The sequence below is a fragment of the Lissotriton helveticus genome, chromosome 9, assembly GCF_964261635.1.
Source record: "Lissotriton helveticus chromosome 9, aLisHel1.1, whole genome shotgun sequence".
In the NCBI taxonomy this organism is placed as follows: Eukaryota; Metazoa; Chordata; class Amphibia; order Caudata; family Salamandridae; genus Lissotriton; species Lissotriton helveticus.
The window spans coordinates 925,545,117-925,569,177 of record NC_136070.1 but is presented as its reverse complement, the minus strand read 5'-3'; the positions used below and the strand labels follow the sequence as shown (position 1 = coordinate 925,569,177).

General features: G+C 46.9%; 2 protein-coding genes across 3 annotated transcripts in view; one reads left to right on the top strand and one right to left on the bottom strand.

Annotated features, from left to right (window-relative positions):
- Positions 1–4,219, bottom strand: part of LOC144782012 (ribonuclease Oy-like) — a 128,839-nt gene extending 124,620 nt beyond the window's left edge. The window contains exon 1 of the mRNA XM_078661120.1: positions 4,131–4,219. The gene's annotated coding sequence lies outside the window, so the exon portion shown is untranslated. The remainder of the gene's footprint in view (positions 1–4,130) is intronic.
- Positions 748–24,061, top strand: part of COX7A1 (cytochrome c oxidase subunit 7A1) — a 36,325-nt gene continuing 13,011 nt past the window's right edge. Inside the window, exons 1-3 of one of the 2 annotated variants that reach the window (XM_078661122.1) lie at positions 748–895; positions 20,717–20,809; positions 20,932–21,016. In XM_078661122.1, coding sequence (XP_078517248.1) covers positions 881–895; positions 20,717–20,809; positions 20,932–21,016 — 193 coding nt within the window. In that variant the 5' untranslated portion in view covers positions 748–880. The remainder of the gene's footprint in view (positions 896–20,716; positions 20,810–20,931; positions 21,017–24,061) is intronic. The other variant, XM_078661123.1, reaches the window with a different exon arrangement.

Here is a 24,061-nt window from a genome sequence, read left to right as displayed (position 1 = left end):
CATTGCTACCTATCCAAGGTTTGATAGAGGGTTAAGATTTACATTTTAGCCATTGTGGTATTATGTATATAACTGACCATTCTAAGATGGCGCTCACTGGGTGATCTGCAGTCCTCTGTCGATGTCGACTGAGAGGTGTTCCCTTTATACTTTGCAAGGTATATGTATGACCGGTTAACGTGTGCAAAACACATACACACTGACGAAGGCCAAGTGCTGAAACGCGTCTGTGGCGAGCTTGTAGTTAATAAACTACTGTGTGACGAGTATCCCTCGAGTGCTGTCTTTTCTTTTCCTGGAATTGGATTTGAACGAGCGTGATATATATATATATATATATATATATATATATATATATATATATATATATATATATATATATATATATATATATATATATATATATATATATATATATATATATATATATATATATATATATATATATATATATATATATATATTTGACCTCAGAAAGATGAAATACCGGATTCATACCCACGGCTTGCAGGTGACAACAGACCTTCGCCGCAGGCGCTCAACCCACTGTTCTATTTCACTATCTAAGTTTTGCTAATTTTGCTGGCCCCCCCCCATGAATATTGTCTCAGCACCAGCACATGGGCCTTGTCTCGGCCCAGTCCGAGCTCTCTCCTAGTCTGTGAGAGATGAAACCCAGTACAGCGCCAGGCCCTTTGCCAACCAGCCGAGGTACCCGTTCCAAAGGTCGAGATTTGAACCGCGAGGCCTGCCTTACTTTGGCACTGGGACAAAAATACAGGCCCGCGGCTGCGAGCCGGTGCCCTTGTAAGGTGACTGAGAGGACGGCAGGGAGACGGCAGAGGGAAGCGAGAGCAGACGCAGGAACAGGGCCGAGGACATGGCGTCTCTTCCGGTAACTGCCGAGCTCCGGCTCCGGGCATTAATTAACCTCGACCGCTGGGGCCTGCTGCGAACTCCCAGGGAGCTTTGCTGCGCCACAGCCCTTGCACCCAGCGCCTCCCTCGTTTCATGCAGCGGGGCTCCCTGAACTCTAGAAACTCTTACAGGGGCTTGCAGTCTTTGGACATTCAAGGGACTGTTAGTAGCCAGAATAGTCCCGGGGAAAACCTGTTAATTCTCTAGAAGAGAGCGGGCTGGGGCAGAGTCAGTCAACTGCCAACAGCGCTGAAGCTGAGGCAAGGGGTGGCGTCTGAAAAGGGGCGAGGCGCCATAGACAGCACTGTTAGGAGGAATGGAGTAGGTGATAGTCAGCCTTTGGTCTGGCAGTACGTATAGATTCATTTTACAAACACTGACCCCCCCCCCCCAAATAAATTGACAGGACGGAAAATGTAGCAGTAAAACTGTTCTGCCTTCCTTAATTTGTCAAATACCACCTGTTAAGATTTCTTCGAGGGTTAAGGCACCTGCTGCAGGCATCTGTTTCCAGCAAGTCGCAGGATATGCTAGTATTACAGCTCGGGTGGTTAATACATCTCAGTGGTTAATACAGCTCAGGTGGTTAATACAGCGCAGGTGGTTAATGCACTTGCAGGAGAGGTTTGTGGTTACTCTAATCACAGGTCTGAATTATAAAATAACTTAGAGGGTCAAAAGTGCCTATTGCAGAATGTTGCATGTAAGTTGTAGGTCACTTATTTGAATTCTCAGTAAGATTGCTCAGTGAGTTATTGCATGTGTTCATCGATGCATGTATAACTGACGGATCACGCGTTAACAAAGTGCTAAAGTAGATGAATGAGTTATCCACTAACTGCAAAACCTGTAAGACAACTGAAACGTTTATTATTTTAAGGTTGGTTAAAGTGGTTATTCCCTGGTCTTAATTTTGGCGCTGTTTCATATTTGCACCTCCCTTGTAAATATGGGGCAGTGTCAAAATCAATGGGTGTTGCGGCGGAACGGCCACCGCAACACCCATTGCACGCCCCTTTCACGCTAAGTGTAGCGTGATAGGGGATCATATTTACAAGGTGGCGTTAAGCCACATTAAGTGGCTTAATGCCGCCTTAACGTGGCTTAACGCCGTCTTGTAAAAAAAGCGAAGCCCCTATTGCCCAAGGAACGTCATTAAAAGTTATGTTCCTGGGAAGATAGGGGCTTGTAAATATGTCCCTCCTTACCATTCCATGACCTACTATGACAAAAGGAGTTACTAACTGTCAAATCGGGCATTTGCAGAATCAGAGACAGGAAACAAAGTGGGATATGTACAAGAAAATTCCGACACGTGGTGTTACACCAAATTTGTCAACGTCGCGCTCCTACATTTCCAAAATGCAGGGATGCGCCATATTTATAAAAATACGTTGCACCCCTGCGTTCCCCTAGCGCTGGCGGTAAAAAAGCTGCCTAGCCCCACCGCAAGCACCATGCGCCATGTTGCAAGGGTGCCTGCGCAGGAAGGAGAACCTTTCTGTATATAAACAATCAATACCAGAGATTTTGCTTGTTCTACGTGTGCTGCAGAATGCAGCGCACACATAAAAAGAGCAAAAAACAAGGAGAAATTAATAATTTATCCTCGTATCGCCAATCTAAGACCAGGTATTACCTGGCCTTAGTTTACCTGGCCTTAGTTTTTGGTGCTGCCCCAGCATTGTAAATATGGGGCAATGTCAAAAAGCAACAGGTGTTACAGTGGAACGCCCACTGCTACACCCATTGCCTTCCCGTTTGCCAGTGGACTGTGGTAGAAGGTGGAGTTAAGCCACATTAAGTGACGTAGTACCACCTTGCAAATATGGGGAATGGCGCAATTCCACCAGAGCGTCAGAAAAAGTGACGCTCTGGTGGAGTTAGGGGCTTGTAAATATGCCCCACAGTATTTCGCATACCTCCTGTAGATTTATGCTCCACAAGACACCCTCAGAATGAGAGGGCACCACTGCGTGTGTCCAACTGTCACAGCGTCCACAAAGGTGCAGATTAAAGAACGCTGGCCCTGAACTCAATCTAGAGCCACATCATTTCGCCTAAATAAAAAAACAATGGATTGACACTCTGACTTTTACAAAGCTACACACATAATCCACCCTATCGTTTCACTCTAGGGAGGTCAACAAGACTTCCACCAGTCTATTACTAAGGGTCCTCTTACATACACACATTTTGGGGGTAGAGAAATGACACTAACTTTATCTATTTAAACATGTCATTTTATAGGGAAACAACCTATACAACGCAACTTTTACAACGCACTACCATTACAACAAAACTTTTACAACGCAACATCCATTACATCGCATGCCATTACAACGCAACCATTACAACGCATGACACTACAACGCATACCACTACAACGCATGTCATTACAACGCATAACATTACAACGCATAACATTACAACGCATAGTACCCTTACACTATCCAACACTTACCCTACTGTTGCACCCCCTGGAGTTAGAATAGTAATTTTTACCCCTACACTATCCAACATTTACCCTACTGTTGCACCCCCCTGGAGTTAGAATAGTAATTGTTACCCCTACACTATCCAATACTTACCATACATGCAATGTAATGTTATGCGTTGTAATGGTATGCGTTGTAAAGGTAGTATGCGTTGTAATGGAATGCATTGTAAAGTTAGTTTTTAAAAATTTGTTGTAATGGCATGCGTTGTAATGGAATGTGTTGTAATGGATGTTGCGTTGTAAAAAGTATGCGTTGTAACGTCATACATCCTATTTTATACCAATTCGCTACATAATCCCTACCCTGCTGGTCACTGGAGGACTCTAACATAGACCAACCTGCAGGTCCTAACTAGCCTCATACTCTGAGCACTGACATCTTATAATATCAATTATATAAAGAATGAACATAAAGCAGTGCATTTTGGAAGATTTCACTGCATGACACCCAGTGGTAATCGTATAAAAGAATACTGAAACGTAGTGCTTGTGGATCGATATCTAACTGACTTTACTCCTTCTCTGCACAAGCTGTCTCTCCCAGATACGTAGGAACTCAGAGTGGACGACCTCTTGCCACAACTAGGAGGAGACAATGGATTGAGAACATAAAAAAATCTACAAACATAATAATGGGACCTGCAGAGCTAACCAGAGCTACCAGCATTGAATCAAATGAATAAATGTGCGTCTATCTCTCACATTCCCTTACCCAGTACGCCACCATGCACTGTCCTCCAATCGGCTCCTTCTAGACCAGTCTCTGAATCTGTATGGTTGTGAGAGAAACATTCTGGTCTGAGTTTCATTTCTCTGTGAAGCAGTATTGAGAGAGAACATGAGCACAGGGCAGATGGTAGAGTATGGTGGTTTACATTGCAGCTACATTCGACTATTTTGAGGAAGTGAGTCGCAAAAATTGGGCTTGGTTCCCTAGAGTGTTGGTGGTGAGAAGACTGCATTCGGCCTCGCACCAAGAAAGTGATTTGGAAAACTGTTCAAGCAGAGCCTAATTTCCTAAATAAATCACTGCAGGTTGATGCCACAAACTTTGCTCTTGTACATCCTCAGCAGAAAGGTCCACCCTAGAAGTAGATGTGGAGAGAAAAAAATAGGCTCAGCAGGGGAAAGCTGTGTGGAGAAAGCAAAGAAGATATGGCCAGTAGGGCAATAGATGAGCAAAGGCGAGGCCTCAAGGAAGAAAGAATGAGAGGGAGCGAAGAAAGAGCCGAGAAGGCCTGGCGACTGAGGATGAGCGACGGAAAGTGGGGTACCGCAAAAAGAATCTGGTAGAAAGAAATGGAATGTTGTAGGAACAGGAGTATACCATGATGGCAGAGACAACGGGGCAGATTCACAACGCAAGGGGAGAAACATGAGAAATTTATACAAATTATAAATTGAGTTTAGGCGTGCTCATAAATTACACGTTTGCCAAATGACAAACACTTCCATTTCATTCTTGCAGAGGACGCATTGCAGGAGATGTACTCACAGTTGCTTACCTCCTCATCCCCTTCCGCGTTCCATTCCTTACTTTATGAGGACAGTCCGTCTGCTCAAGCCAGGCACTCTTTTCCGAGCTCCTTAAGTCTTAGTAACAACAACGTTCTGCTACAGTCCCTGAATAGGCCACACCCCTCGTAGACCTCATAAAGGATGGACTCATCCAATCCACATCCTGTTTTGTTTGTGTGCATCTGTCCATGGCACCCCGGTGTGTTGAATCTAAGGTCAAGGGACAATCGATATTTGCCCGGCGGTATCGCCTCTTTAACCCACGAATTATTAATCAATGAAGAGGCAGGCGCTGGAGACGGGAAGGCAGGAAACAAGGTTTATTCTCTCCGGAGGAGAACACAACAATTCAGACAGCAGGTATCGTCATGAGGTGCTCTAGCCGCATCTCTGAGGCCTGGCCTCTTATACACAGTTAAATGAATTTTATTGCAGGTAACACAGTCTTGTAATGCTTTGAAGTGTGAAAGGATATCCTCCGAATCTCTCCTTCAGGCCTGTTCCCACACACATTTACAGTTGAAGTCCCCACCCCGGTCACAACAGGTGATGATTATCGCGCAGCTGGACATTCCGCGGATTCATGGAATGTGGGGGTTTGATCGGATCTCGTAGGGTGGGGGCTTTGATCAACTCGGGGGTCCTTTGATGAGGGAAGCTTTCTACTGTACGGGGAGGGGCAAGGAACAGTATCGGCAGAGCTAGGTGTCGGCCTGGGAACGAGGAAGACAAACGGGCACACAGGAAAAGGGGTTTTGTATCAAAAAGGGCCTGGGACCATGAAAGGAAGGAAGGGAGGTGTCGCGCTGGGGACAGGATGGGGTTCTGAGGCAACGCTGCGCTGAAGAGGGGTTTATGACCCAAGGCATGTGCGAGCGGGGGTTGTCAGAGTGCGGGCTTTGTGAGGGAGGAGGGCTATGCCGGGGGCCAGTGGTATGCAAAAAGGGTTGTTCTGATCGAGGCACCTAAAATGGCGGGTGCGCACGACAAAAAGTGTGGCATCAGGGAAGAAGGCAAGATGGCGCAGATAATGTTTACCAGACCGTACTAATTTTCCACAGTCCCCCCTTTAACATATCCAAGACATCTTGCTGGCCTATTTCCAATTCATGTCGACTGTGGTGGTCATAAGAAAAGAAGTAGGTACCCAGGTGAAGGAGTTATAAACATTACATTTTAAAATCTTTCATCTTAGGAGGCGGGTCTATCGATAAAAAAACTAGTTTGCAGGAAAGTCATAGTAATGCAATAACAGACAAAAAATGATTCTGTAGTGAGAGCATTGAATACATTTCATAGCTACTTATAGTCGTTTGGAATGTGAATTGATAGGTCATTACATATGTGAGTTCTGTTCATGTTAGGGTGGAGCATAATTAATACAATGGTGGCTGGGAGAGAAATGAGACGTAGTAGAAACGATAATTAAGGGTGTCAATGTTCGGAGTTAATGAGTTCTCAGCATTCTTTGTCGTCTTTTGTTGGCGCTGTGGAGCACCGGCGGTGGAGCTACGGGTTCAGCTCTATTCTAGGTCCCGCGTTGCAGGGCACGACCTTTTCCTCGCGTTTCTGGTCAAAAAGGTCCTTTTCGCCCTGTGTCCTTTGAGTTGATTGTCAAAAAGGTTCAGATGGAAGAAATGTGCGTGTGAGCAGTCCTTTAGGGTAGGTCGGAGAAAAAGGGGGATGGAGCAGGGCCAGATCGGGAACAGACTAGGGGGACGGAAAATTTCAGATAGGCGGGCTCATGACCGAGTTTAGAGAGCGGGGACCTTTCGGCATACATTGGACATCGAGCAGGGGCATCAGGTCAGCCCTTTCCTCTTATTTTTGTCGAAAACAGTGCCTCGTCCTGCAGCTCCTTACTGTCGCGGTCTCGCCTTGGCCAATGTCCCAGATGTTCCATAGTCTGTAGTCAGGCCACGTGCTCCCACATCCGGTCCTTCTTTCCTCCGACAGTCGTACCCTTAAATGAGTTTGAAAAGACAGTCTTTAGAGAATTGGCAGAGGAAGGTAATCACATAAGTCTATTTCTCTCCCAGCTCCAGGTAAATGAGAATACAATGGTGTTTTCTGCCTGGTCATGGTACGAGATCTGGTACCTTTCATTGCATTACAGTTACGTCAGCTCTTCTGACGGAGACCCACCTTCCTAGTACGAGCCTTACAAAGCTATACCGTTCTCCTGGGCTTTATATTAAAAACGCAATGTGCTATCACCATGGTCTGATAGGTATCTTTCTGAGAGATGAACATAGGCTAAACATTTTTCATTCTATCAATGCATCCTGCCTTTTCAGCTAAACATTTTACTTTCAACAGGGTTCATTGCAACGATTTCTTCACTTCGGTCTAATCTTAACTTTGTAAACATCATTCTGGTTCCTACATAGCCTCTTACAACCTGACTACTTAATTAAAAACCGGGGTCTGGTGGAAAACAACTAGGGACATAGAAAACTGTGGTAAGGGCGAAAATCGACCCATCTCTTACAACCGGGGGTGAGGGACAGTTTTAAAACTCTCGTCTGGGGCAGCTGATACGAAACTGGGGGTGTTCTGGGAAGATGGGGATGTTTCGATCACCTTTACTGTTTGGGTATTGCGACAATTCGGGACGGGGAAGGTCGCGTTATCTGAGGCATCTTTTTATAACACAGTCGTCTTACCTGTCCTTTCCCTAATGGCCAAATCTCGGTTTCATCAATTTTTAGCAGAAAGGAGAGGTAGTGACACGGCGTCAGGGTGATTTTTATTTAGGATAAATTTTGAGCAAATACTTGTGGTATTTGGGGCCAATTGGTGGGGCACTAGGGGTGGCGGCTTGCCAATTTAGGTGCCAGTCGTTCGGAAGAGCGAGAGAGAGAGAGAGAGAGAGAGAGAGAGAGAGAGAGAGAGAGAGAGAGAGAGAGATGTACAACAACAGGCTAAATAGTACACGTGCGACATGGGGAGTGGCCGTGCATTAAGATAGGCTATTCAGCGCATTACACAACATAAGACATTACGGGTCTGTGTTAGAATTTTGAAAGCATGCAGTTTGGGATGGATGAGCATTAGGCCGGGTACAGGGGACATGCATCGAGTAAAAAGGGCACCTATTGTCGCATTTCTTGTATCCTCGGTCCTTTAACCAGTTAAGTCCACGCGTCAGTCATACACAAACATCATCTCATAGTTTCAGACATACGTGACAGGTGTCCATTCACGCAACACGGATCAAGGGTGATCGCTTTCATTATGTCATACAATTTATTGGCTCTTTTGGTAAAAGAGCAGTTTGTGGGTGTGTTTAGGTGCCACCAGGCAGTGTTAGTCCGCTTCGTGTATCAGACATGGCGAGGCTTCAGATCTTCACCATACCTTGGTCGTGATTCCGATGTGGCCTGCAGGGGGGGAAAAGAGGGGAGGGGAGGGGGACAACATTCGAGCATATCAAAAGCACGGGTACGAAAGTCTTTTACTTACCTCATACTCGTCTTATCTCCTCGGGATAGAATCCCTGGGGTTTTGGTTTCTGGAGCCAAGGGGGGGGTGGGGGCAGTGTGTCCTTATAGGCTGTGAGTAGGGAAACGTTAGAGAATCAGAAGCACTTAGTGCGAGGTTTCTAGTTGGTAGGTGTATTTAGCTATCGGGGTCCTTAAACCTCTTTCAACGCTGTGATGTTCTAAGGTTTATCAGTTCTTCGGGCAACTCTGTTCCCTAGTACCTTTGAGTGTCGTATCTTTATAATATTCTATCATTTACATCGTTTCACTTTACCCATCCTTTATATTCCATCTTTCACACCATTTCGCTTTTACCCATCCCCAGAAGTCGAGGTCTTTCTCCATGCGCGAGTCCCTGAGTCACTCGCATATTTGACGGCAGAGTGTCGTGTTTCAGATTCGATCCTCCATCCGGTGCTGGGCAACCATCTTCTAGTAACCTTAAAGAGAGAGCAGAGTAGGGTGCACAGAAAAGAACCCTCCCGCCGATCCCACATTTTAAATAAAGCATGCAATACCCGTTCATAGTTTCGAAAACCTTTATTTTCACATTCGTTCAGCATGTTGATAGGACAGTGTGATCGGGGTTGGCCGGATACGGCAATGGCTAAAGTGCGTACAGTGGGGGGAGGCTATTTTGTAGGATTAAAAACATGTTTTAAAAGGTTCATTCATTCATTTGCAGGGAACTAAAAACGTCTATCGAATAGTTGAGGGACCAAGGGGCATTCATTTCATAATTGGAAACACAGTTGGACTAGTTGTAATCAAATTCCTATAGGTATACCATGGGAGTGTGTAAAAAAGCGAGGTTACATGTCAGACATGATAATATCATAATGAATTGTACATTTGAAAAACATTTTTCACGCGGTCCTTTTATATGTTCGTCGAGTGAATCCTCCCTCTTTTCCGTCAAGTGTACAAAGGATCATAACATATCTCGGAACATCGAGTCTTTTTAGCAAAAGAAAACACCACGAGGCGTTCGTAAGTTCCTATTGTTACCGGCGCCATTTTGGGCGGGGCCGGGTTGGTCCGGAAGTAGTATCAAGAAAAAAATGTTTCCTACAACCGGCAGTTGGACCAGAGTCCTTTTCAGCAGTTCGAGAATTCATGCTAACAGAAGGAGTGGCTACGTCATGCTTATTTCGTTAGCGATCAAGGCAGTTGTCCCTCACCGGAAACCTGCAGGGGCTGAGGGCTCCTGGGATGTTTGTAGAATCTTCAAGGCTGTGGGGGTGCTGTCGGAGGTGGGGGCTCGTGCCCCGGTGGGCAAGCGCCCGAGTTACATTGCTGTTCAAAGTTACTCTAGTGGCCGAGGCCCGTCTTCCAGCGGACCCAGACGCCATTTTGAGGCCTGCAGCAGCCCCCCTCGTCGAGTCTGCAAGAGTGGAAGAGACCTTTCTGGGGACAAATAGGGAATGGAACTCCGTGTTGTGGAAGCAGGACGTTCGGCTAGGGCGCAGCTGTGGTACCCCCACCTGGGGGGCGAGGGAGACTCGTTCGCGCCATCTCCCTCTCCCGGTGCACTCCATGCCGCTCTCTTTCATGGGCATGCACGATGGTCTCTCCATACCCTGTGCTCCACAAGGCCCATGCCCAGTGCTGCGGAAGTATGGCCACCTGCGGCGCATGTTCGGTGCTGCGCAAGTACTGGGGCGCCACCATGGTATGTTCGGTGCTACGCAGGTATTGGCACCACCGCCTGGCTGGAGGAGTTCGGCGCTGGGCCGGGGGCTGGGAAACCTCCTATCCGTGGAGGTGGGAGAGGCTCGTCCGCGTCGCCTCTCCCTCCCAGCCCGACCTGGACTAATTTTCGCGGAGGTATGTACAAGACATTCCGCCGCCCAGAGTTGTCGCGGCCATTGTTCATGACAGAAGTGGCGCCGGGCGTGCTGCTGCGGCCATTACGGAGGGGAAAAGAAAGAAGTGTCCTGTCCGTTTCTGGGCCGGGCTTCCGGTGGAGGTCGGCCGGACGCCCCTTGCTCTGGCCCCATGAACGAGTTCCTTGGCTCATCGGCTGCAGCCGGATCCAGTTGGCCCCGGTCCCTGGCCATTGGTGGCCGGACCGGGAGGACATGTGGCGGGACTGCCTGCAACTACCCAGGGCCGCTGCGGCCGGACTCTGCCGGCCCCTGTCTCTCCTCCAGCTCCACCCTATGTTATGATTTCCTGACCGACTGTTGGCAGCAGGACCCGCCTTATATGGGTTGCTGCCGGTTGGGCGTAGCCGCAACCCTGCCCTACTTTGGAAGGTTCCAGAATGGGGGGGCGAATGTTCTGCTGACTTTCATTTTCTAGTTTACCGTTCTTGTTTCAAACGTTTTCTGTTGTTAGGGCATTAATAGGTGTTATTATTACGTATTGTTATTTGTTTCTTGTTCGTTATGTTAAATAAAAGTTCAAGTTCATAAGTGGCCTACGGATTTCGTTTTCCCACTCCTTTCTTTCCAGGTTGTTCCATGCTAAAGCTTCTGTTAACAGAAGTTTAAGTACCACGGTAACACAGGCAGAGGGATGACGCAGATTCATGTATCACGTACACACAAACTCAGACGGGGAGACAGTACAAATATGATATAAAAAGACCCAAGACAAACATAAAACAGTTATTGGCCATAATTATCTTATTCCTATATGCTGCGCATACTTTTTGTTAGAGCAATGGGGCAGGCTTTAGTTATATGCCTATAAGGATGCCGAAGAAAGGAGGTAGTAGGTTTTCAGACATAGGCAATATCCCTAGTCCTCTCGGCGAAGGATACTTGTGTAACCCTTTACCTCGAAATACCCTAAACTTTTCCCTACTTGGCTAAACGTAAGGATGCTTGATCATGTGTGTACATTATTCTTTCTGTTTTCTTCGGGGTTTGTCGTCTGTCAATTTAGAGCTACACTGGGTTTTCCCGTCTTATCGTTGTTGGATCTATGAGGACTCGAACATGTCGCTGAAATCGGCTTGGCGAAATCTGTGCCATCGGGCATAATCAAACGTGGTGGTTCTATCTGGCCTGTTCAAGTCAGTCTGATTCATCTTTGTCTCGCGCCTTTTCCCTTTCTGCCGGCCTGTTATTCCTGTCGGTCCTCTGCTCCTATTCACGTTCAGTAGAGTCGGGCATTGGGCTTTCCAGTGCCCGGCATATCTACAAAAAGCACATTGGTTTTGCCCTAAGTCTGGCCGTCCTGTGCGTAGTGTCGGGGGATTACTTTCGGGACGTTGTGTCTTGGGGTCGTCCTGTCGATATGTTCCTTTACCTGCTCTGTCCTCGTCTCTTTTCTTTCGTTGCATTGCTTCTTTGCGCCACATACCGAGGCAGTCGAGCATAATAGGCGTTGTCTTATTATCACGAAGGGCTATTTCTAACGTTTCTATTTTATCAAGATCGAAGGATCCTATCAGTGGCCACTGTTTCTCTTGACTTTCTTTGGTATACCTGTGCCACAGTTTATTATAGGCTATGGTAACTAATCCATAGTTTATGAACATGTCTTTATTAGGGGTGCCTTCCAGCGGAGCTAGATGATCCACCTCTAATAAACGGTCCGGGTTGAACCAGCTATCGACCAGTGGGGAGAAGACAGACATGACAGCTCACAACGAGGGACAAAAAGTCAGCACTGCCTATCTTATCACTGCGCGCAAAGACTAGACAGAATATTTCTATTCTACGTTGTTTGCAGGCAGTGAATACCTCATGAACCAATAAAAAAAAAAAAACAATTCAGTGGGGAGAATGAGTAGATTCGCAAAAGGTCTGCTTCCTCTACCCTTTCACTATCTGCAAAGGGGAACCTGTTCTTTCCTGTTTGCAGACAGAGAATCTCCAGAAAACAATCCGCGAACAGTAGTTCGGGGTCAAAAACAGTTAATCAGTGGCCGTTAATAAATAATTAATTCAGTGGGGGAGGAAGATAGGCACGACGGCTGCGTTACCTATCCTTCACTGTTTGCAAAGAGAAAGAGCCTACTGTTTCTTCGTGTGCAGACAGTGAATCTCCAAATAGGTCAACAAAGAGTAATACTAGTATTTTCTGAACAATTAAACAATTATTTCGTGATTCGTCGTGTCTACACGACCTTACCCGGACCGTATGGACAGTTTCTTGTCTTCCGAATCCAGCGCCCGATCGTCCTCTTTTCTTTGTATTCCTCGCAGCACTCCTGATGGTTCCCAGTCAGGACCGTAGATCACTCGAGAGAGGTCTGTTCGGAACCAGTGAAGTTCGGATGATCGGCTGCCAGACGAGGGTCTATTGGGCAAGAGCTCTCCCGATCGTTGCAGTCGTTCACTCTGTCGTCAGGACCTCTCCCACTGGATCCACGAGTCGCTGATGGGCCCCACGTTGGGCGCCAATTGTTGAATCTAAGGTCAAGGGACAATCGATATTTGCCCGGCGGTATCGCCTCTTTAACCCACGAATTATTAATCAATGCAGAGGCAGGCGCTGGAGACGGGAAGGCAGGAAACAAGGTTTATTCTCTCCGGAGGAGAACACAACAATTCAGACAGCAGGTATCGTCATGAGGTGCTCTAGCCGCATCTCTGAGGCCTGGCCTCTTATACACAGTTAAATGAATTTTATTGCAGGTAACACAGTCTTGTAATGCTTTGAAGTGTGAAAGGATATCCTCCGAATCTCCCCTTCAGGCCCGTTCCCACACACATTTACAGTTGAAGTCCCCACCCCGGTCACAACAGGTGATGATTATCGCGCAGCTGGACATTCCGCCGATTCATGGAATGTGGGGGTTTGATCGGATCTCGTAGGGTGGGGGCTTTGATCAACTCGGGGGTCCTTTGATGAGGGAAGCTTTCTACTGTACGGGGAGGGGCAAGGAACAGTATCGGCAGAGCTAGGTGTCGGCCTGGGAACGAGGAAGACAAACGGGCACACAGGAAAAGGGGTTTTGTATCAAAAAGGGCCTGGGAACATGAAAGGAAGGAAGGGAGGTGTCGCGCTGGGGACAGGATGGGGTTCTGAGGCAACGCTGCGCTGAAGAGGGGTTTATGACCCAAGGCATGTGCGAGCGGGGGTTGTCAGAGTGCGGGCTTTGTGAGGGAGGAGGGCTATGCCGGGGGCCAGTGGTATGCAAAAAGGGTTGTTCTGATCGAGGCACCTAAAATGGCGGGTGCGCACGACAAAAAGTGTGGCATCAGGGAAGAAGGCAAGATGGCGCAGATAATGTTTACCAGACCGTACTAATTTTCCACACCGGGCTTCGGCGGACAGCTCTGGGGGCATTTGGTGATGGTTTAGGCTCACCACAGCTTTTCCCCGCTTGAGGGTCTGTTTAGTCTTATGGTGTTTTAATGTTCTCTCCTGTAGTCAATAGTTTTAGTATAGGTTTCGGCAAGTCAATGCTCATGTGCACTGTCCTGGCTCGGAGTCAGGACAACTCAAAGGGCATTGAGCTGGGCCTACTGGGAGTCTGATGGTCCATTGCTGGCTGCGTTTGGCCACAGCTTGACATATGGAGGCTTTCCCCGTTGGACTTCTTGAGCTTTACAAATTGGCAGCTCTGTCCTCTACTCTACACTCCAAGATGTGTGCTTGGTCTCTTGTGATGGTCACTTGTGAGAAACATGGGTTTTCACAGACTTGGGTTTGTTTGATTATTTTGTTTTTATGACTCCCTACCTTTATGGTTTTACAGGGTGTGCTTAGTTGTCGTCGTTGTACTTTCCCAACCTAAAGGTCTGGCGTTTGGGTGGATCCTTCATAAGAATGAAGGGCATGTTAAGGGCTACTTTGTTATATTTAGGGTGGCCCAGTGTTCCTTCTATTTTCGGAATGAGGGTCAAAGGTCCAGTAGGGATTGTCATTCGGTCAGAATTTATTAACGGCGTATTGACACAATGTTATTGGTAGTTCCTATTCTTCATCTGCCTGCTGTTGGATTGTTATGTGCTACTGGAGATAGGATCTTCTTGTTGCAGATCCCTCAGTCGATGTTGAGCACCACCAATCCCCAGAAAGATTCAGGCTCCCTGGGTGTGGCGGGGACTAATATATATATATATGTCAGCACATCAGCCGGGATTTGATATTCTGTATTCGGTGCTGGGTATGTTCTGCACGTAGTCTGATTCTAACCCATCTGATGGCTTACTTTAATTAAGGCTCCTGAACATACTCTAATTAGGCTCTGTGACTCCCATAATTTGCATCCCTGGTTTGGCAGCATGGTCTGGACTCCTAGATGTTTTTACTTCTTGTTGCAATGGTAGTTGCGACCTGCACTTTCTTCAGGTGCCCCCATTGGATAGTGGGCCAAATTTTAGACAGCCCTGCCCACCTGCGGCATGTCCTGTTGAAATTACTCCTGTCTAGGCTTAGTTGAAGTTGAGTTCCTTCATAATTGGTTTCTGTCTATAAGGGGCATACCCTTGTTGCGTAGCTATTTGCTTTTGGCCCTGTAAGTTCCTCTTCCATTATACTGGCGCTGGGAGATTGGGTTTGTGCTTTACGCTGACCTGCTATCCCTCCTTGGGATGTTTGCTTGCAGTTGCTTTTTTATTTTTCTTGGACAATGGAGTTTCTCATCTGTATCTCTTGTAATAATCCTTTTCTTTAGCCCCTCTGGCTTTCACAATGAGTATTAAGGGATCAAGCAAACACAAAGAGATGATGGACGGAGCGGTGAAACTTTTCAGACACTCACCCCAAGTCCCAGTGCCTCATGGGAACAGTAAAACCCGACCTGGCAAGCCATGTCTTCCCTATACTGTAAACCGGTTTCGGGATAACAGCCCTCATCAGCCAGGCTAGCTTGAATCCAGTGGCTACGTGAGCAAGGGGCACACAACTGGGCATGCCCTGCCAACTTAGGGCAAACAAAGCAAACACAAAGAGATGATGTACGGAGTGCTGAAGCTTTTCAGACACTCATGCCCAGTCACAGATCTGGGTTGAATCCATCATTGTTCTTTAGCTCACTTGCCACCCCAGTTCAGACACAGCTATTTGCAAATCAGCCTTGACCCTGTGCCTCATGGGAACAGTCCAGCCAGAACTGCCCAGCCATGTCTTCCCTGGACTGGAAACAAACATCCTGGGAACCGATCCTAGGATGCTTGTTTCTAGTCCAGGGAGGACCAGGCCTGGCAGTTCAGGCTGGACTGTTCCCATTGGGCGCAGGGTCAGGACTGAATTGCACATGGCTGGGTCCAAACTGGAATGGTATGGTGAGCAAAAAAACAATGGATTTAAGCCCATATCTCTGTACTGGGGTGTATATATGACATTATTCTGCATTCTGTCCATCAATTGTTCTTTTTTCATTTGTCACCCCGAGTGGGACGGGTATGCCTAGACGTGGGTTCCGTGCTCTCCAAGCCACTGGAGTCAAGCTATCCTGCTGATGAGGGCTGAAAGCCCGAAACTGGTCCTAGTATGCTTGTTTCCAGTCCAGGGAGGACCTGGCCTGGCAGTTCGGGCTGGACTGTTCTCATTGGGCGCAGGGTCAAGACTGATTTGCACATGCCTGGGTCCAAACTGGAATGGCACGGTGAGCAAAAAAACGATAGATTTAGGCCCAGATCTCTGTACTGGGGTAAATGTATGACATTGTTCTGCATTCTGTCCATCAATTGTTCTTATTTGCATTTATTAAGGGTTCAAGCCCCTTGGTGACCATGGTGCTCTATGTTGATTGACGTTTGTCCTTTCAGGAAGGGTTTCATAAACACTTCTTACTGTTACCATACTTTTTACTTGTCTTCATGTAGTTGTCTGGGTTAGTGTCGTTTGCCAACGGTGGTTGGATTCCTTGGTGATCCCAGCATTTGTGTGATTCTTCGCTTGGAGTCCTCTGTTTTACATTTTGGTTTTCTTTCACTAGGTCAACATAAGATATTGGAATTACTCTTCTTGGCTCTTTGGACTGGTGGTAATTAAAAGTGTCATCAGTCAAACCAAGTTGTAAAAGAAGAAGAAGTAATTGAAGTATCACAGTGTAATCGGATGTTCTCAAGCAAGAAGTTTATTCCATCCTGTAAACTACAGAATTGCAGGGAAACATCTGTTACACACACATTACTATTAAAAAAAATGATGAGCTACAGAAGAGCAGATATACAGCCTGATTCATCAAGGTACCGTTTTGCGAGTCTCTAATAGCGATTCATAGCGAATCGCTATTGAGGACTCGCAAAACGGTATTCATGTAGGAATTGCTAAATAAATAGCGATTCCTACATATTCTCTATTTGCGAGTAGCAAATTGCTACTCGCAAATAAGGAATAACTCCCCATTCATTAATGGGGAGTATCCCTTATTTGCGAGTAGCAATTTGCTACTCGCAAATAAGATAGCGATTTTAAGGGTGCCAGGGGTGTCCAAAGGACACCCTGTAGCACCCCTGAAATGCTAATTGAAACAGGTGTTGCGCACACACATGTCCAAGGGACATGTGTGTGTGCAACATGCAACTTAGAAAAATGCTTTTAAAAGCATTTTTCTAAGTTTTTGCTATTTCCCGAGAGGTCTGACCTCTCGGTAAATAGCGGCCCAAAATTGCTAATTCGCAATTTTTAAATGTGTCATGAATAGCATTTAAGGAATCTCTAATAGAGATTCCTTAAATGCTAATCCTCGCATATTTGCTAATTCTTTATTAGCGATTTTTGCATTTGGGATGATGAATCCCAAATTCAAAAATTGCACTCGCAAAGGGCCAGATTCTGAGAATCTGGCCCTTTTGCGAGCGCATTTACCTTCATGAATCAGGCTGATAGCCTTTCTGTATCTTAGAATCGCCAATTTTACTATGAATGAGAATACGGTGAAATGAAACAAATTCTAACCCTTTTAATATAAAAAAAACTACAGCTTGGAAAACAGAGTGCTTAGTAAAGATTGTAGCCGAATGGAAAGCAGAAATGGAAGCAATACAAACGGAGAAACAATGGAAACCCGCCTATGACAAATGTGACAATACCTACACAAATGATACTGCATTTGCATTCAGTGATTAATCACACTGGTGTATATTTGGTAATTTTTTGGGGATTGTAAGCAAAATGGCCTTAGGCTTAAGCACACTGGAGCCAGTTCGAAATATTTAGCATGGCATTTTATAACTAAACATGGAAATAGCATTTAGCGGATCTTACTAGACACTCTTCCAAAAATCCTACACTTTTGTTGTTTTAGCATGAACAAAGGTAAAGTAAGATTTTTCAAAACTATATAGGTTGTCCTTAACCCCTTGGGCGCGGCCGCGATTCTGCGCCTGTGCGGCGCTTTTAATGAGTGGGCGGGTTCATGACGGCCCCCTGCCATCATCAGCACACGCCCACCATAGTGCATGACGGCCGGGGGCCGTCATCAGCATGGAAGGGGTTAACACCAGGAGCTTTTCGTTGGCTAACACCACTGGCATATGTAGTGCTTCAGAGAATGTGTTCTGACTGATAAAGACCTTTAGTCAAATACCACATTACATTTTTGCGAACTCTTGTTCTAATCTGGGAGATTATTTACACGCCCCTTGCACCACCGGTATGTCAAATTTTTTCATTATTAAAAGGTGTATATTGCACTGGAGAACAAACCTCAATAATGGTAAGTAGGTTTTGTACCCATAGTTATGTTTTGACAGTTTACGCTCACACCATAAATATAACTGTTAAATAGAAGTTATCAAGAATGTAGATCAGGGGGGAGGAGCCAAGCTCGCGTCCGAGATGGCCGCGTTTTAGCTCGGCTCCTTTCGCCTGCCTGTTTTTATCGTCTATCCTGCTGTTATCCTGCCCCGGGAAGCCCTCTTTGTTGTGCTGTAGCGCTAAGACGCCTTGCAGGCACTCACCTTTTGCTCCGGTGGTCCTTGGATGCCGTGGATCCTGTACGGCGCTCCCGCTCGCTTCGGGGTCTCCGGAGCGGGCTGGCCTGGATCTTCTCGGCGGCGCCCGGACGGGGCGGAGCACGATGATCGGCCCTTGATGGCGCAGTGGACGTGGTCGTAGAGGCCGTTGTGCGTATAGGCTGGCTGTGGCTTGCTGGCCGGCTCCGGTGGGCCGGAGGCCTTGGGTGGAGGTGCTGCCTTCCGTTGACGGGGCTAACCGTACATTCGGCTTGCTCCCCCTTTGTTCTCCGGTCCGGCCATTTTGATTTCTTCCGCCCGGACTCGGAGAACGGGACCGGCGGCACTGGGGAGCCGGAGATCCCCCATCTTCTGGTGGCCCCCCTTCCTGCCCTGGAGTGCCCTGCTGCCGGTCGGCTGGTCTTCATTTGCCTCGCTGCTGCCCGGACGGGGGTTGACGGCCGCCGCGGCCCCGCCGGGCTTCCAAGATGGCGGCCGACCCTGAATGTCTCAGCCGGGCCTGGACGAGCGCTGGAGGCCCACCGCATGGCCCGGGTGCCGGATACTGTAAGGGTTTTCCTACACTTGAGGACATCCTGGAAGCCCTACACTCCTGGCGAGCTTCTTTGGCCGCACCCGTTGTCACCCTGGAGGTGGATCCTCTCTTCGGGCCGTTCGGGCCCCCTACACTGGGTGCGGGTTCGCCGTTGCAGGGTGCGGCTGGAACTATCCTGGGAAGCATGGGCCCGGCGACTGCCGCGTCTGTGGGTGTGCGGAGTTCCGTTGCCCTTCATCGTCCTGTGCTGTCTCCTCCGCCGCTGGTCCGGGGGCCGGATCCCGTCTGGACTGGACTCGATGACTCTTTCTGCCTCTTTTCGCCTCGACTGACCGACCATGGCTCCTGTGCCAACCCAGCTGGGTCGGCTTTTCTCGAACTGTCCCTGAAACTGTGCCTGCATTGTGTGCGATGTTCCCTGACTTTTCTGGATCTTCCGGGTTTTACTCCACGTGTCTTATCTGGACTGCCGTTTGATCTCCCTGTTCTTTGCCTTCTGTTCTTCGCGGTCTGGTTCTTAGTGAATCGGACGGCTACAACTTTGGACAAACAAGGACAGGGCTGAGACAAACTTGCCTCTGTGTGCGGTAGTCTTGTACTGGTTGGATGATCGGCATGTAACGGTATGACTATGTGTGACTTTATGGTGCTCCTGGAGTGTATCCTGATACTTTTTGACTTCCCGAGGGCTTTGCCTTTTTTCTCAGGCGGGTGGGTGGGTGCAGATAATTCTGTTCCTTGGCCCTCTTCCGTGTGTTTTCTTCCCTTTTCCCTTCCCCTCCCCCTTTTTTTGTCTTCTGTTTCCGTCTTGCCTTTGCTCTTCTATATTTCAGGTTCTAATTAGGGCGACAGGCACGCTGCTGGGGGGTAGGCCATAGCCTTCTGCAGGGGTGCAGGGTGGGCTTGAGGGGTGGGTGGGGGGGTCTGTCACTTTGGGGGGTCTTTTTCCCCCCTTTTTTTTCTCCCTTTTTTGTTCTATGGCTCTTAGTATTCTCTTTTTCGGGACTCCGTCTCGTCATGTGCCCCCCTGGGGTGTTTCTGATGCATTGACCTTCCGGTCTTATTGTGATGATGGCTCACTACGTGTTCTGTCATCGATCTTTAATGGATGCCGTGTACCGGTTTATGTTTTCCTGCTTTGTCGCCGGGGGGCGCGTGCTTGAGGAGGAGTCCCTTCCTTTTTCCTTTTTCTTCCTTCCCCTCCCTCTTTTGTGGGGGATTCCCTTCCTTTTATTGGGGTGTGTACCGTATTGCTTTCAAGGATGGGATCCTTTTTACTTATGTTTGTTAAGTCGGGTTGTAGCTGTGGTGGGTGGGCGCTGGACGGCGAACGCCATTGCCTCTCCTTGTGGTACCTCAGTTGGGATTGTATTTATCGATATGTTTAGTTCGTGTTGGATTTATCCTGTAATTTCTATGATCGCCGGATCGCGGCTCACCACGGCCCCTCCCTTGTTGCTTGACTCACTGCCCGTCATGATCCTGTACTCCCCGTTCCCATAAAAGAAAATCAACCTTCACATATCCTGTCCCTGCTGATTGCTCTATGGCTTTTGGTATCTCTCCTGTGTTCTTGTTGTCATATCCTGTGGACACGTTTGTACTGCTAATTATGCTTTTGCTATGTGGTGGCCAGCCCGTTGGGTTGTAGGCCCGTATTTGTGAGCACTCTTTGTACAATAAAGGTTTAAAAAAAAAAAAGAATGTAGATCAAGTTGCTCTTCTCAAGATATTTTAAATAGATGTTTTAGAAAAATAGGTTTCCTGGAATCCTACAGCCCCTGAATGCCAGGTCCTGTTTTAATTCTGGACACAGATATAAGATGTTCATACATTTATAGTATCCCAATGCTTTGAAAGCGGCAATGCTTTTCTCTAATTTTCTAACGTATGACCTAATTTAATTTTCTGGTGCTTTCTGTTTTTTTAGCAGGCATTAAGCAAGGGATTATTCCGTGCATTTACCACATCCAGTAGAACCCGGATCCAAAACCGAGTCCTTGAGCAGCAGAAAATCTTTCAGGTGTGCATCTTGTGTTCAATCTTTTGATGTCGCAGTTAAAAAACTCCTCACTGGGAGGTGATGAGAATTCTGGGTAAAATGACTATTTTACTTTGTTTTCTGTCTCCCCACCCCCTAATTAGGCAGACAATAACTTGCCGGTGCACCTGAAAGGTGGTGTGAGTGATGTCCTTCTCTACCGAATCACCATGACTCTGTCTCTGCTTGGTAAGAGCTGTGCTTCCTGTGATTGGCTATTTTTAGTTAGCAGTTTTTTAAATCGAGCTTTCGAGACCTCTTGTATATAATTTAGTATATACGTATATATGTATGTACTTTGTGGGCTCTGGAGATCAGCCCTAGGACTTGGCTGCTTCTGCTTATGGACTTTTTTCTGTTCAACTGCTTCTATTTAACTGTCTTGATAGAAAACGACCAGTAGAGGGTAGTACAATACCAGAATTGCTTTCTGTTTATTCAACTGCCTCTATTTAACTGTCTTGATAGAAAACGACCAGTAGAGGTTAGTAAAATACCAGAATTGTTTTCTGCTTATTCAACTGCCTCTATTTAACTGTCTTGATAGAAACCGACGAGTAGAGGTCAGTAAAATACCAGAATTGCTTTCTGCTGAGGGACTTTCTTTTTTTTTTTTTTGACAAATGCCTCTAGTTAACTTTCTTAATAGAAAACGACCAGCAGAGGTCAGTAAAATACCAGAATCACATTAGAATTCTCTAGATTCCCGTCCATAGAAATTGCCTTCCATGAGCACCCGTAGACAATAATATTTTTTCAAATCTTGTATTTTCAGGGATTTGCCACCAAAAGGCACTGATTTTATATTAAAAACAGAGCTTTGGACTATACTATTTCCGGCTGAAAGGCAATATTACTATCCATGTGTTCCTTTACCTGGCGTGTCAAGCAGTTTGGTGCTTACTTTCCCTCCATGTTAAAGAACAGTAGATGTTTCAGCACCCAGGGTAATGTGCTGCATAGCTAAATGCCTATAAGGTCCCAAAGGCGAGACCGGTTGCATTGCAAATGCTTGTCATCCTTCCCTATACTTCTTCTCTTCACCCCTAAAATGTCTTTAAATTGGGGGAATATTTTTCCTTTATTGTGTGTCAGTCTGTGGTTACTGAGCAGCATTCTTGGTGGATATTGTCCTTCGTAGCTTGTGTCGCAAAGCAGTAGGAACTAATTTATAACCAAGGTGTTCAGTTTTATAGTTGACAATTCAAGGGTAGTGAGTTGAGCAGTCAAGGTTTACTCCATGAGGTGCTTATAGATCTGGAGCTCACACACTGTTAGATACAAGTAATTACACTAATTGTCCAAATAGACCTATAACATTGAAACAGTTTTTTTTACTTTCATACAGGAAATGTAAGGTACTTAAAATACGAGTGCAAACAACATAAAAAAAGTTTTAGAACCATCTGTGACTCACATACAACCACAAACACTATTATTGCATTTGTGTGGTTTTGCCTTGTGATACCATTCCATGGGACTCAGTTGGAGTCGCTGGATTTTGACCAGTAGGCTCTGTGAGTAGTGACCCTAATTGTTGGTGTCCCAGAACCATCTGCACTATTAGACAACTACTTTACTCCCTTTTCAGATTTTTTTTGTTGGGGAAAAAATAATAGTTATAATAAAACAATTAAATGAGAACATAAAACCAAGCAGCATTGTTGATTCCCACTATTTTGTTTCAGTTTTGAAACCTACCGTATTAGAAATTTGTTATTTCATCCTTAAACGTTTCCCTTATAGGTTGGGCAATAACAAGCAAAATAATCCCTTCCCACCTAATCACTTTATATCATTTTCTTTTCCATTCGTTTAGTGGGGATGTTTCTTTGGGTCGCAAATTGCAAGCCTCATCAATATTCATGAGACAAGCGCAATTTGCGACCCCACTGGGAACGGCTAGCACTCTCAGGGAACGTGGCCTGCTGGGGTCAGCAGACCTCCATGTCTGGGACTGCTTTTCAAATAAAGCAGTTTTATTATTTTTTAAATGCAGCCCGTTTTCCTTGAATGAAAACGGGATGCATTTAAAAAAGAAAAATGAAACTTTTCAGCTTCATTTTTAAGGGCAGGCAGTGGTCCCTGGGACCACTGTCTGCTCTTAAAAAATATTTTTGCGCCCATTCACAAAGGGGAAGGAGTCACCTGGGGACCCCTTCCTGTTTGCAATGGTTTACCACCTACTTACTTGAAGTAGGTGGTAAACTGCGAGTACATACCACTACCGTCTTTAGGTCTCGCGTGGCGTACTGCGCACATGCGCAGTCGACCTCGCGAGATTTTATGTTTTTAGGTGTACTTCACTAGCGAGGGTTAAGCCCTGCCCCTCTTCTCCATTGGCTGGCCTCCTAAACGGTGGCCAGCCATTGGAGAAGAGGTCTTAGTGACGTTCTTCTTTTTCTTTTAGCCCCGTCCTTTTCAGACTGGGCTCCTTGACTTACTGCTGAAGTAAAAGGTTTCTTATCTTCTTTATGGGGCCATCTGTTTCGCCCCATAAAGAAGATAATTAACCTTTTGCCGCAGCAGTAAGTCATGCCGAGCCTGTCTGAAAAGGACGGGGCTAAAAGAGTGCCCACCCCGTGAAACAGCCGAGTCATCCTGGCACTGCCAGCGAGGCGGAGGCTTCAGCCGCTGGTGCAGCCACAAAGTCGGGGCACCTTGGCTCACTCAGACGCCACCGCCCCCCAACTTCAAAGTGCGTGCTCAGACCGAATTACACACGGGCGTAGGCGCTTCATTTTAAACGTTCGTGGGTTGGTTGGGGGTGGGTTAATCAAAGAATGAACACTGGAGCTCGAAAGTCACAGGACGGGCAGCACGAGGCGAATCCATCGTTCAATAATAATCAGTGCCGAAATGACCAGGATACAACGAGGGGCAAGCACCCCTGAGTCGGAAACAAAGGCTGCGCCGTTAAAGGAGGCAGCCTGGCTCTCACTCGCGGGGCGCCGTGAGGGTGGGCATGCGAGGCGCTAAGGTAGGCAGCGAGCAGCGCCACTCATTCAAGCACTACAGAGAGGGGTAAGGCAATGCCAGTCAGATGGGAGGGAGTGCAGTGCGTGAAGGTGAGGTCACGTGGAGGCGAAAGAGGAGACGTCTGAGCTAGAAGGGAGGTGGGGGGCCAGACAGGAGTGAGGGGGTGTCTGCGATAGACGGGGAGGAGGGGGTGGCAAGTACTGGAGATTTTGAGCTAGTGTGAACTGATAACTGTGAACTGAAGTCTGTGAGGGA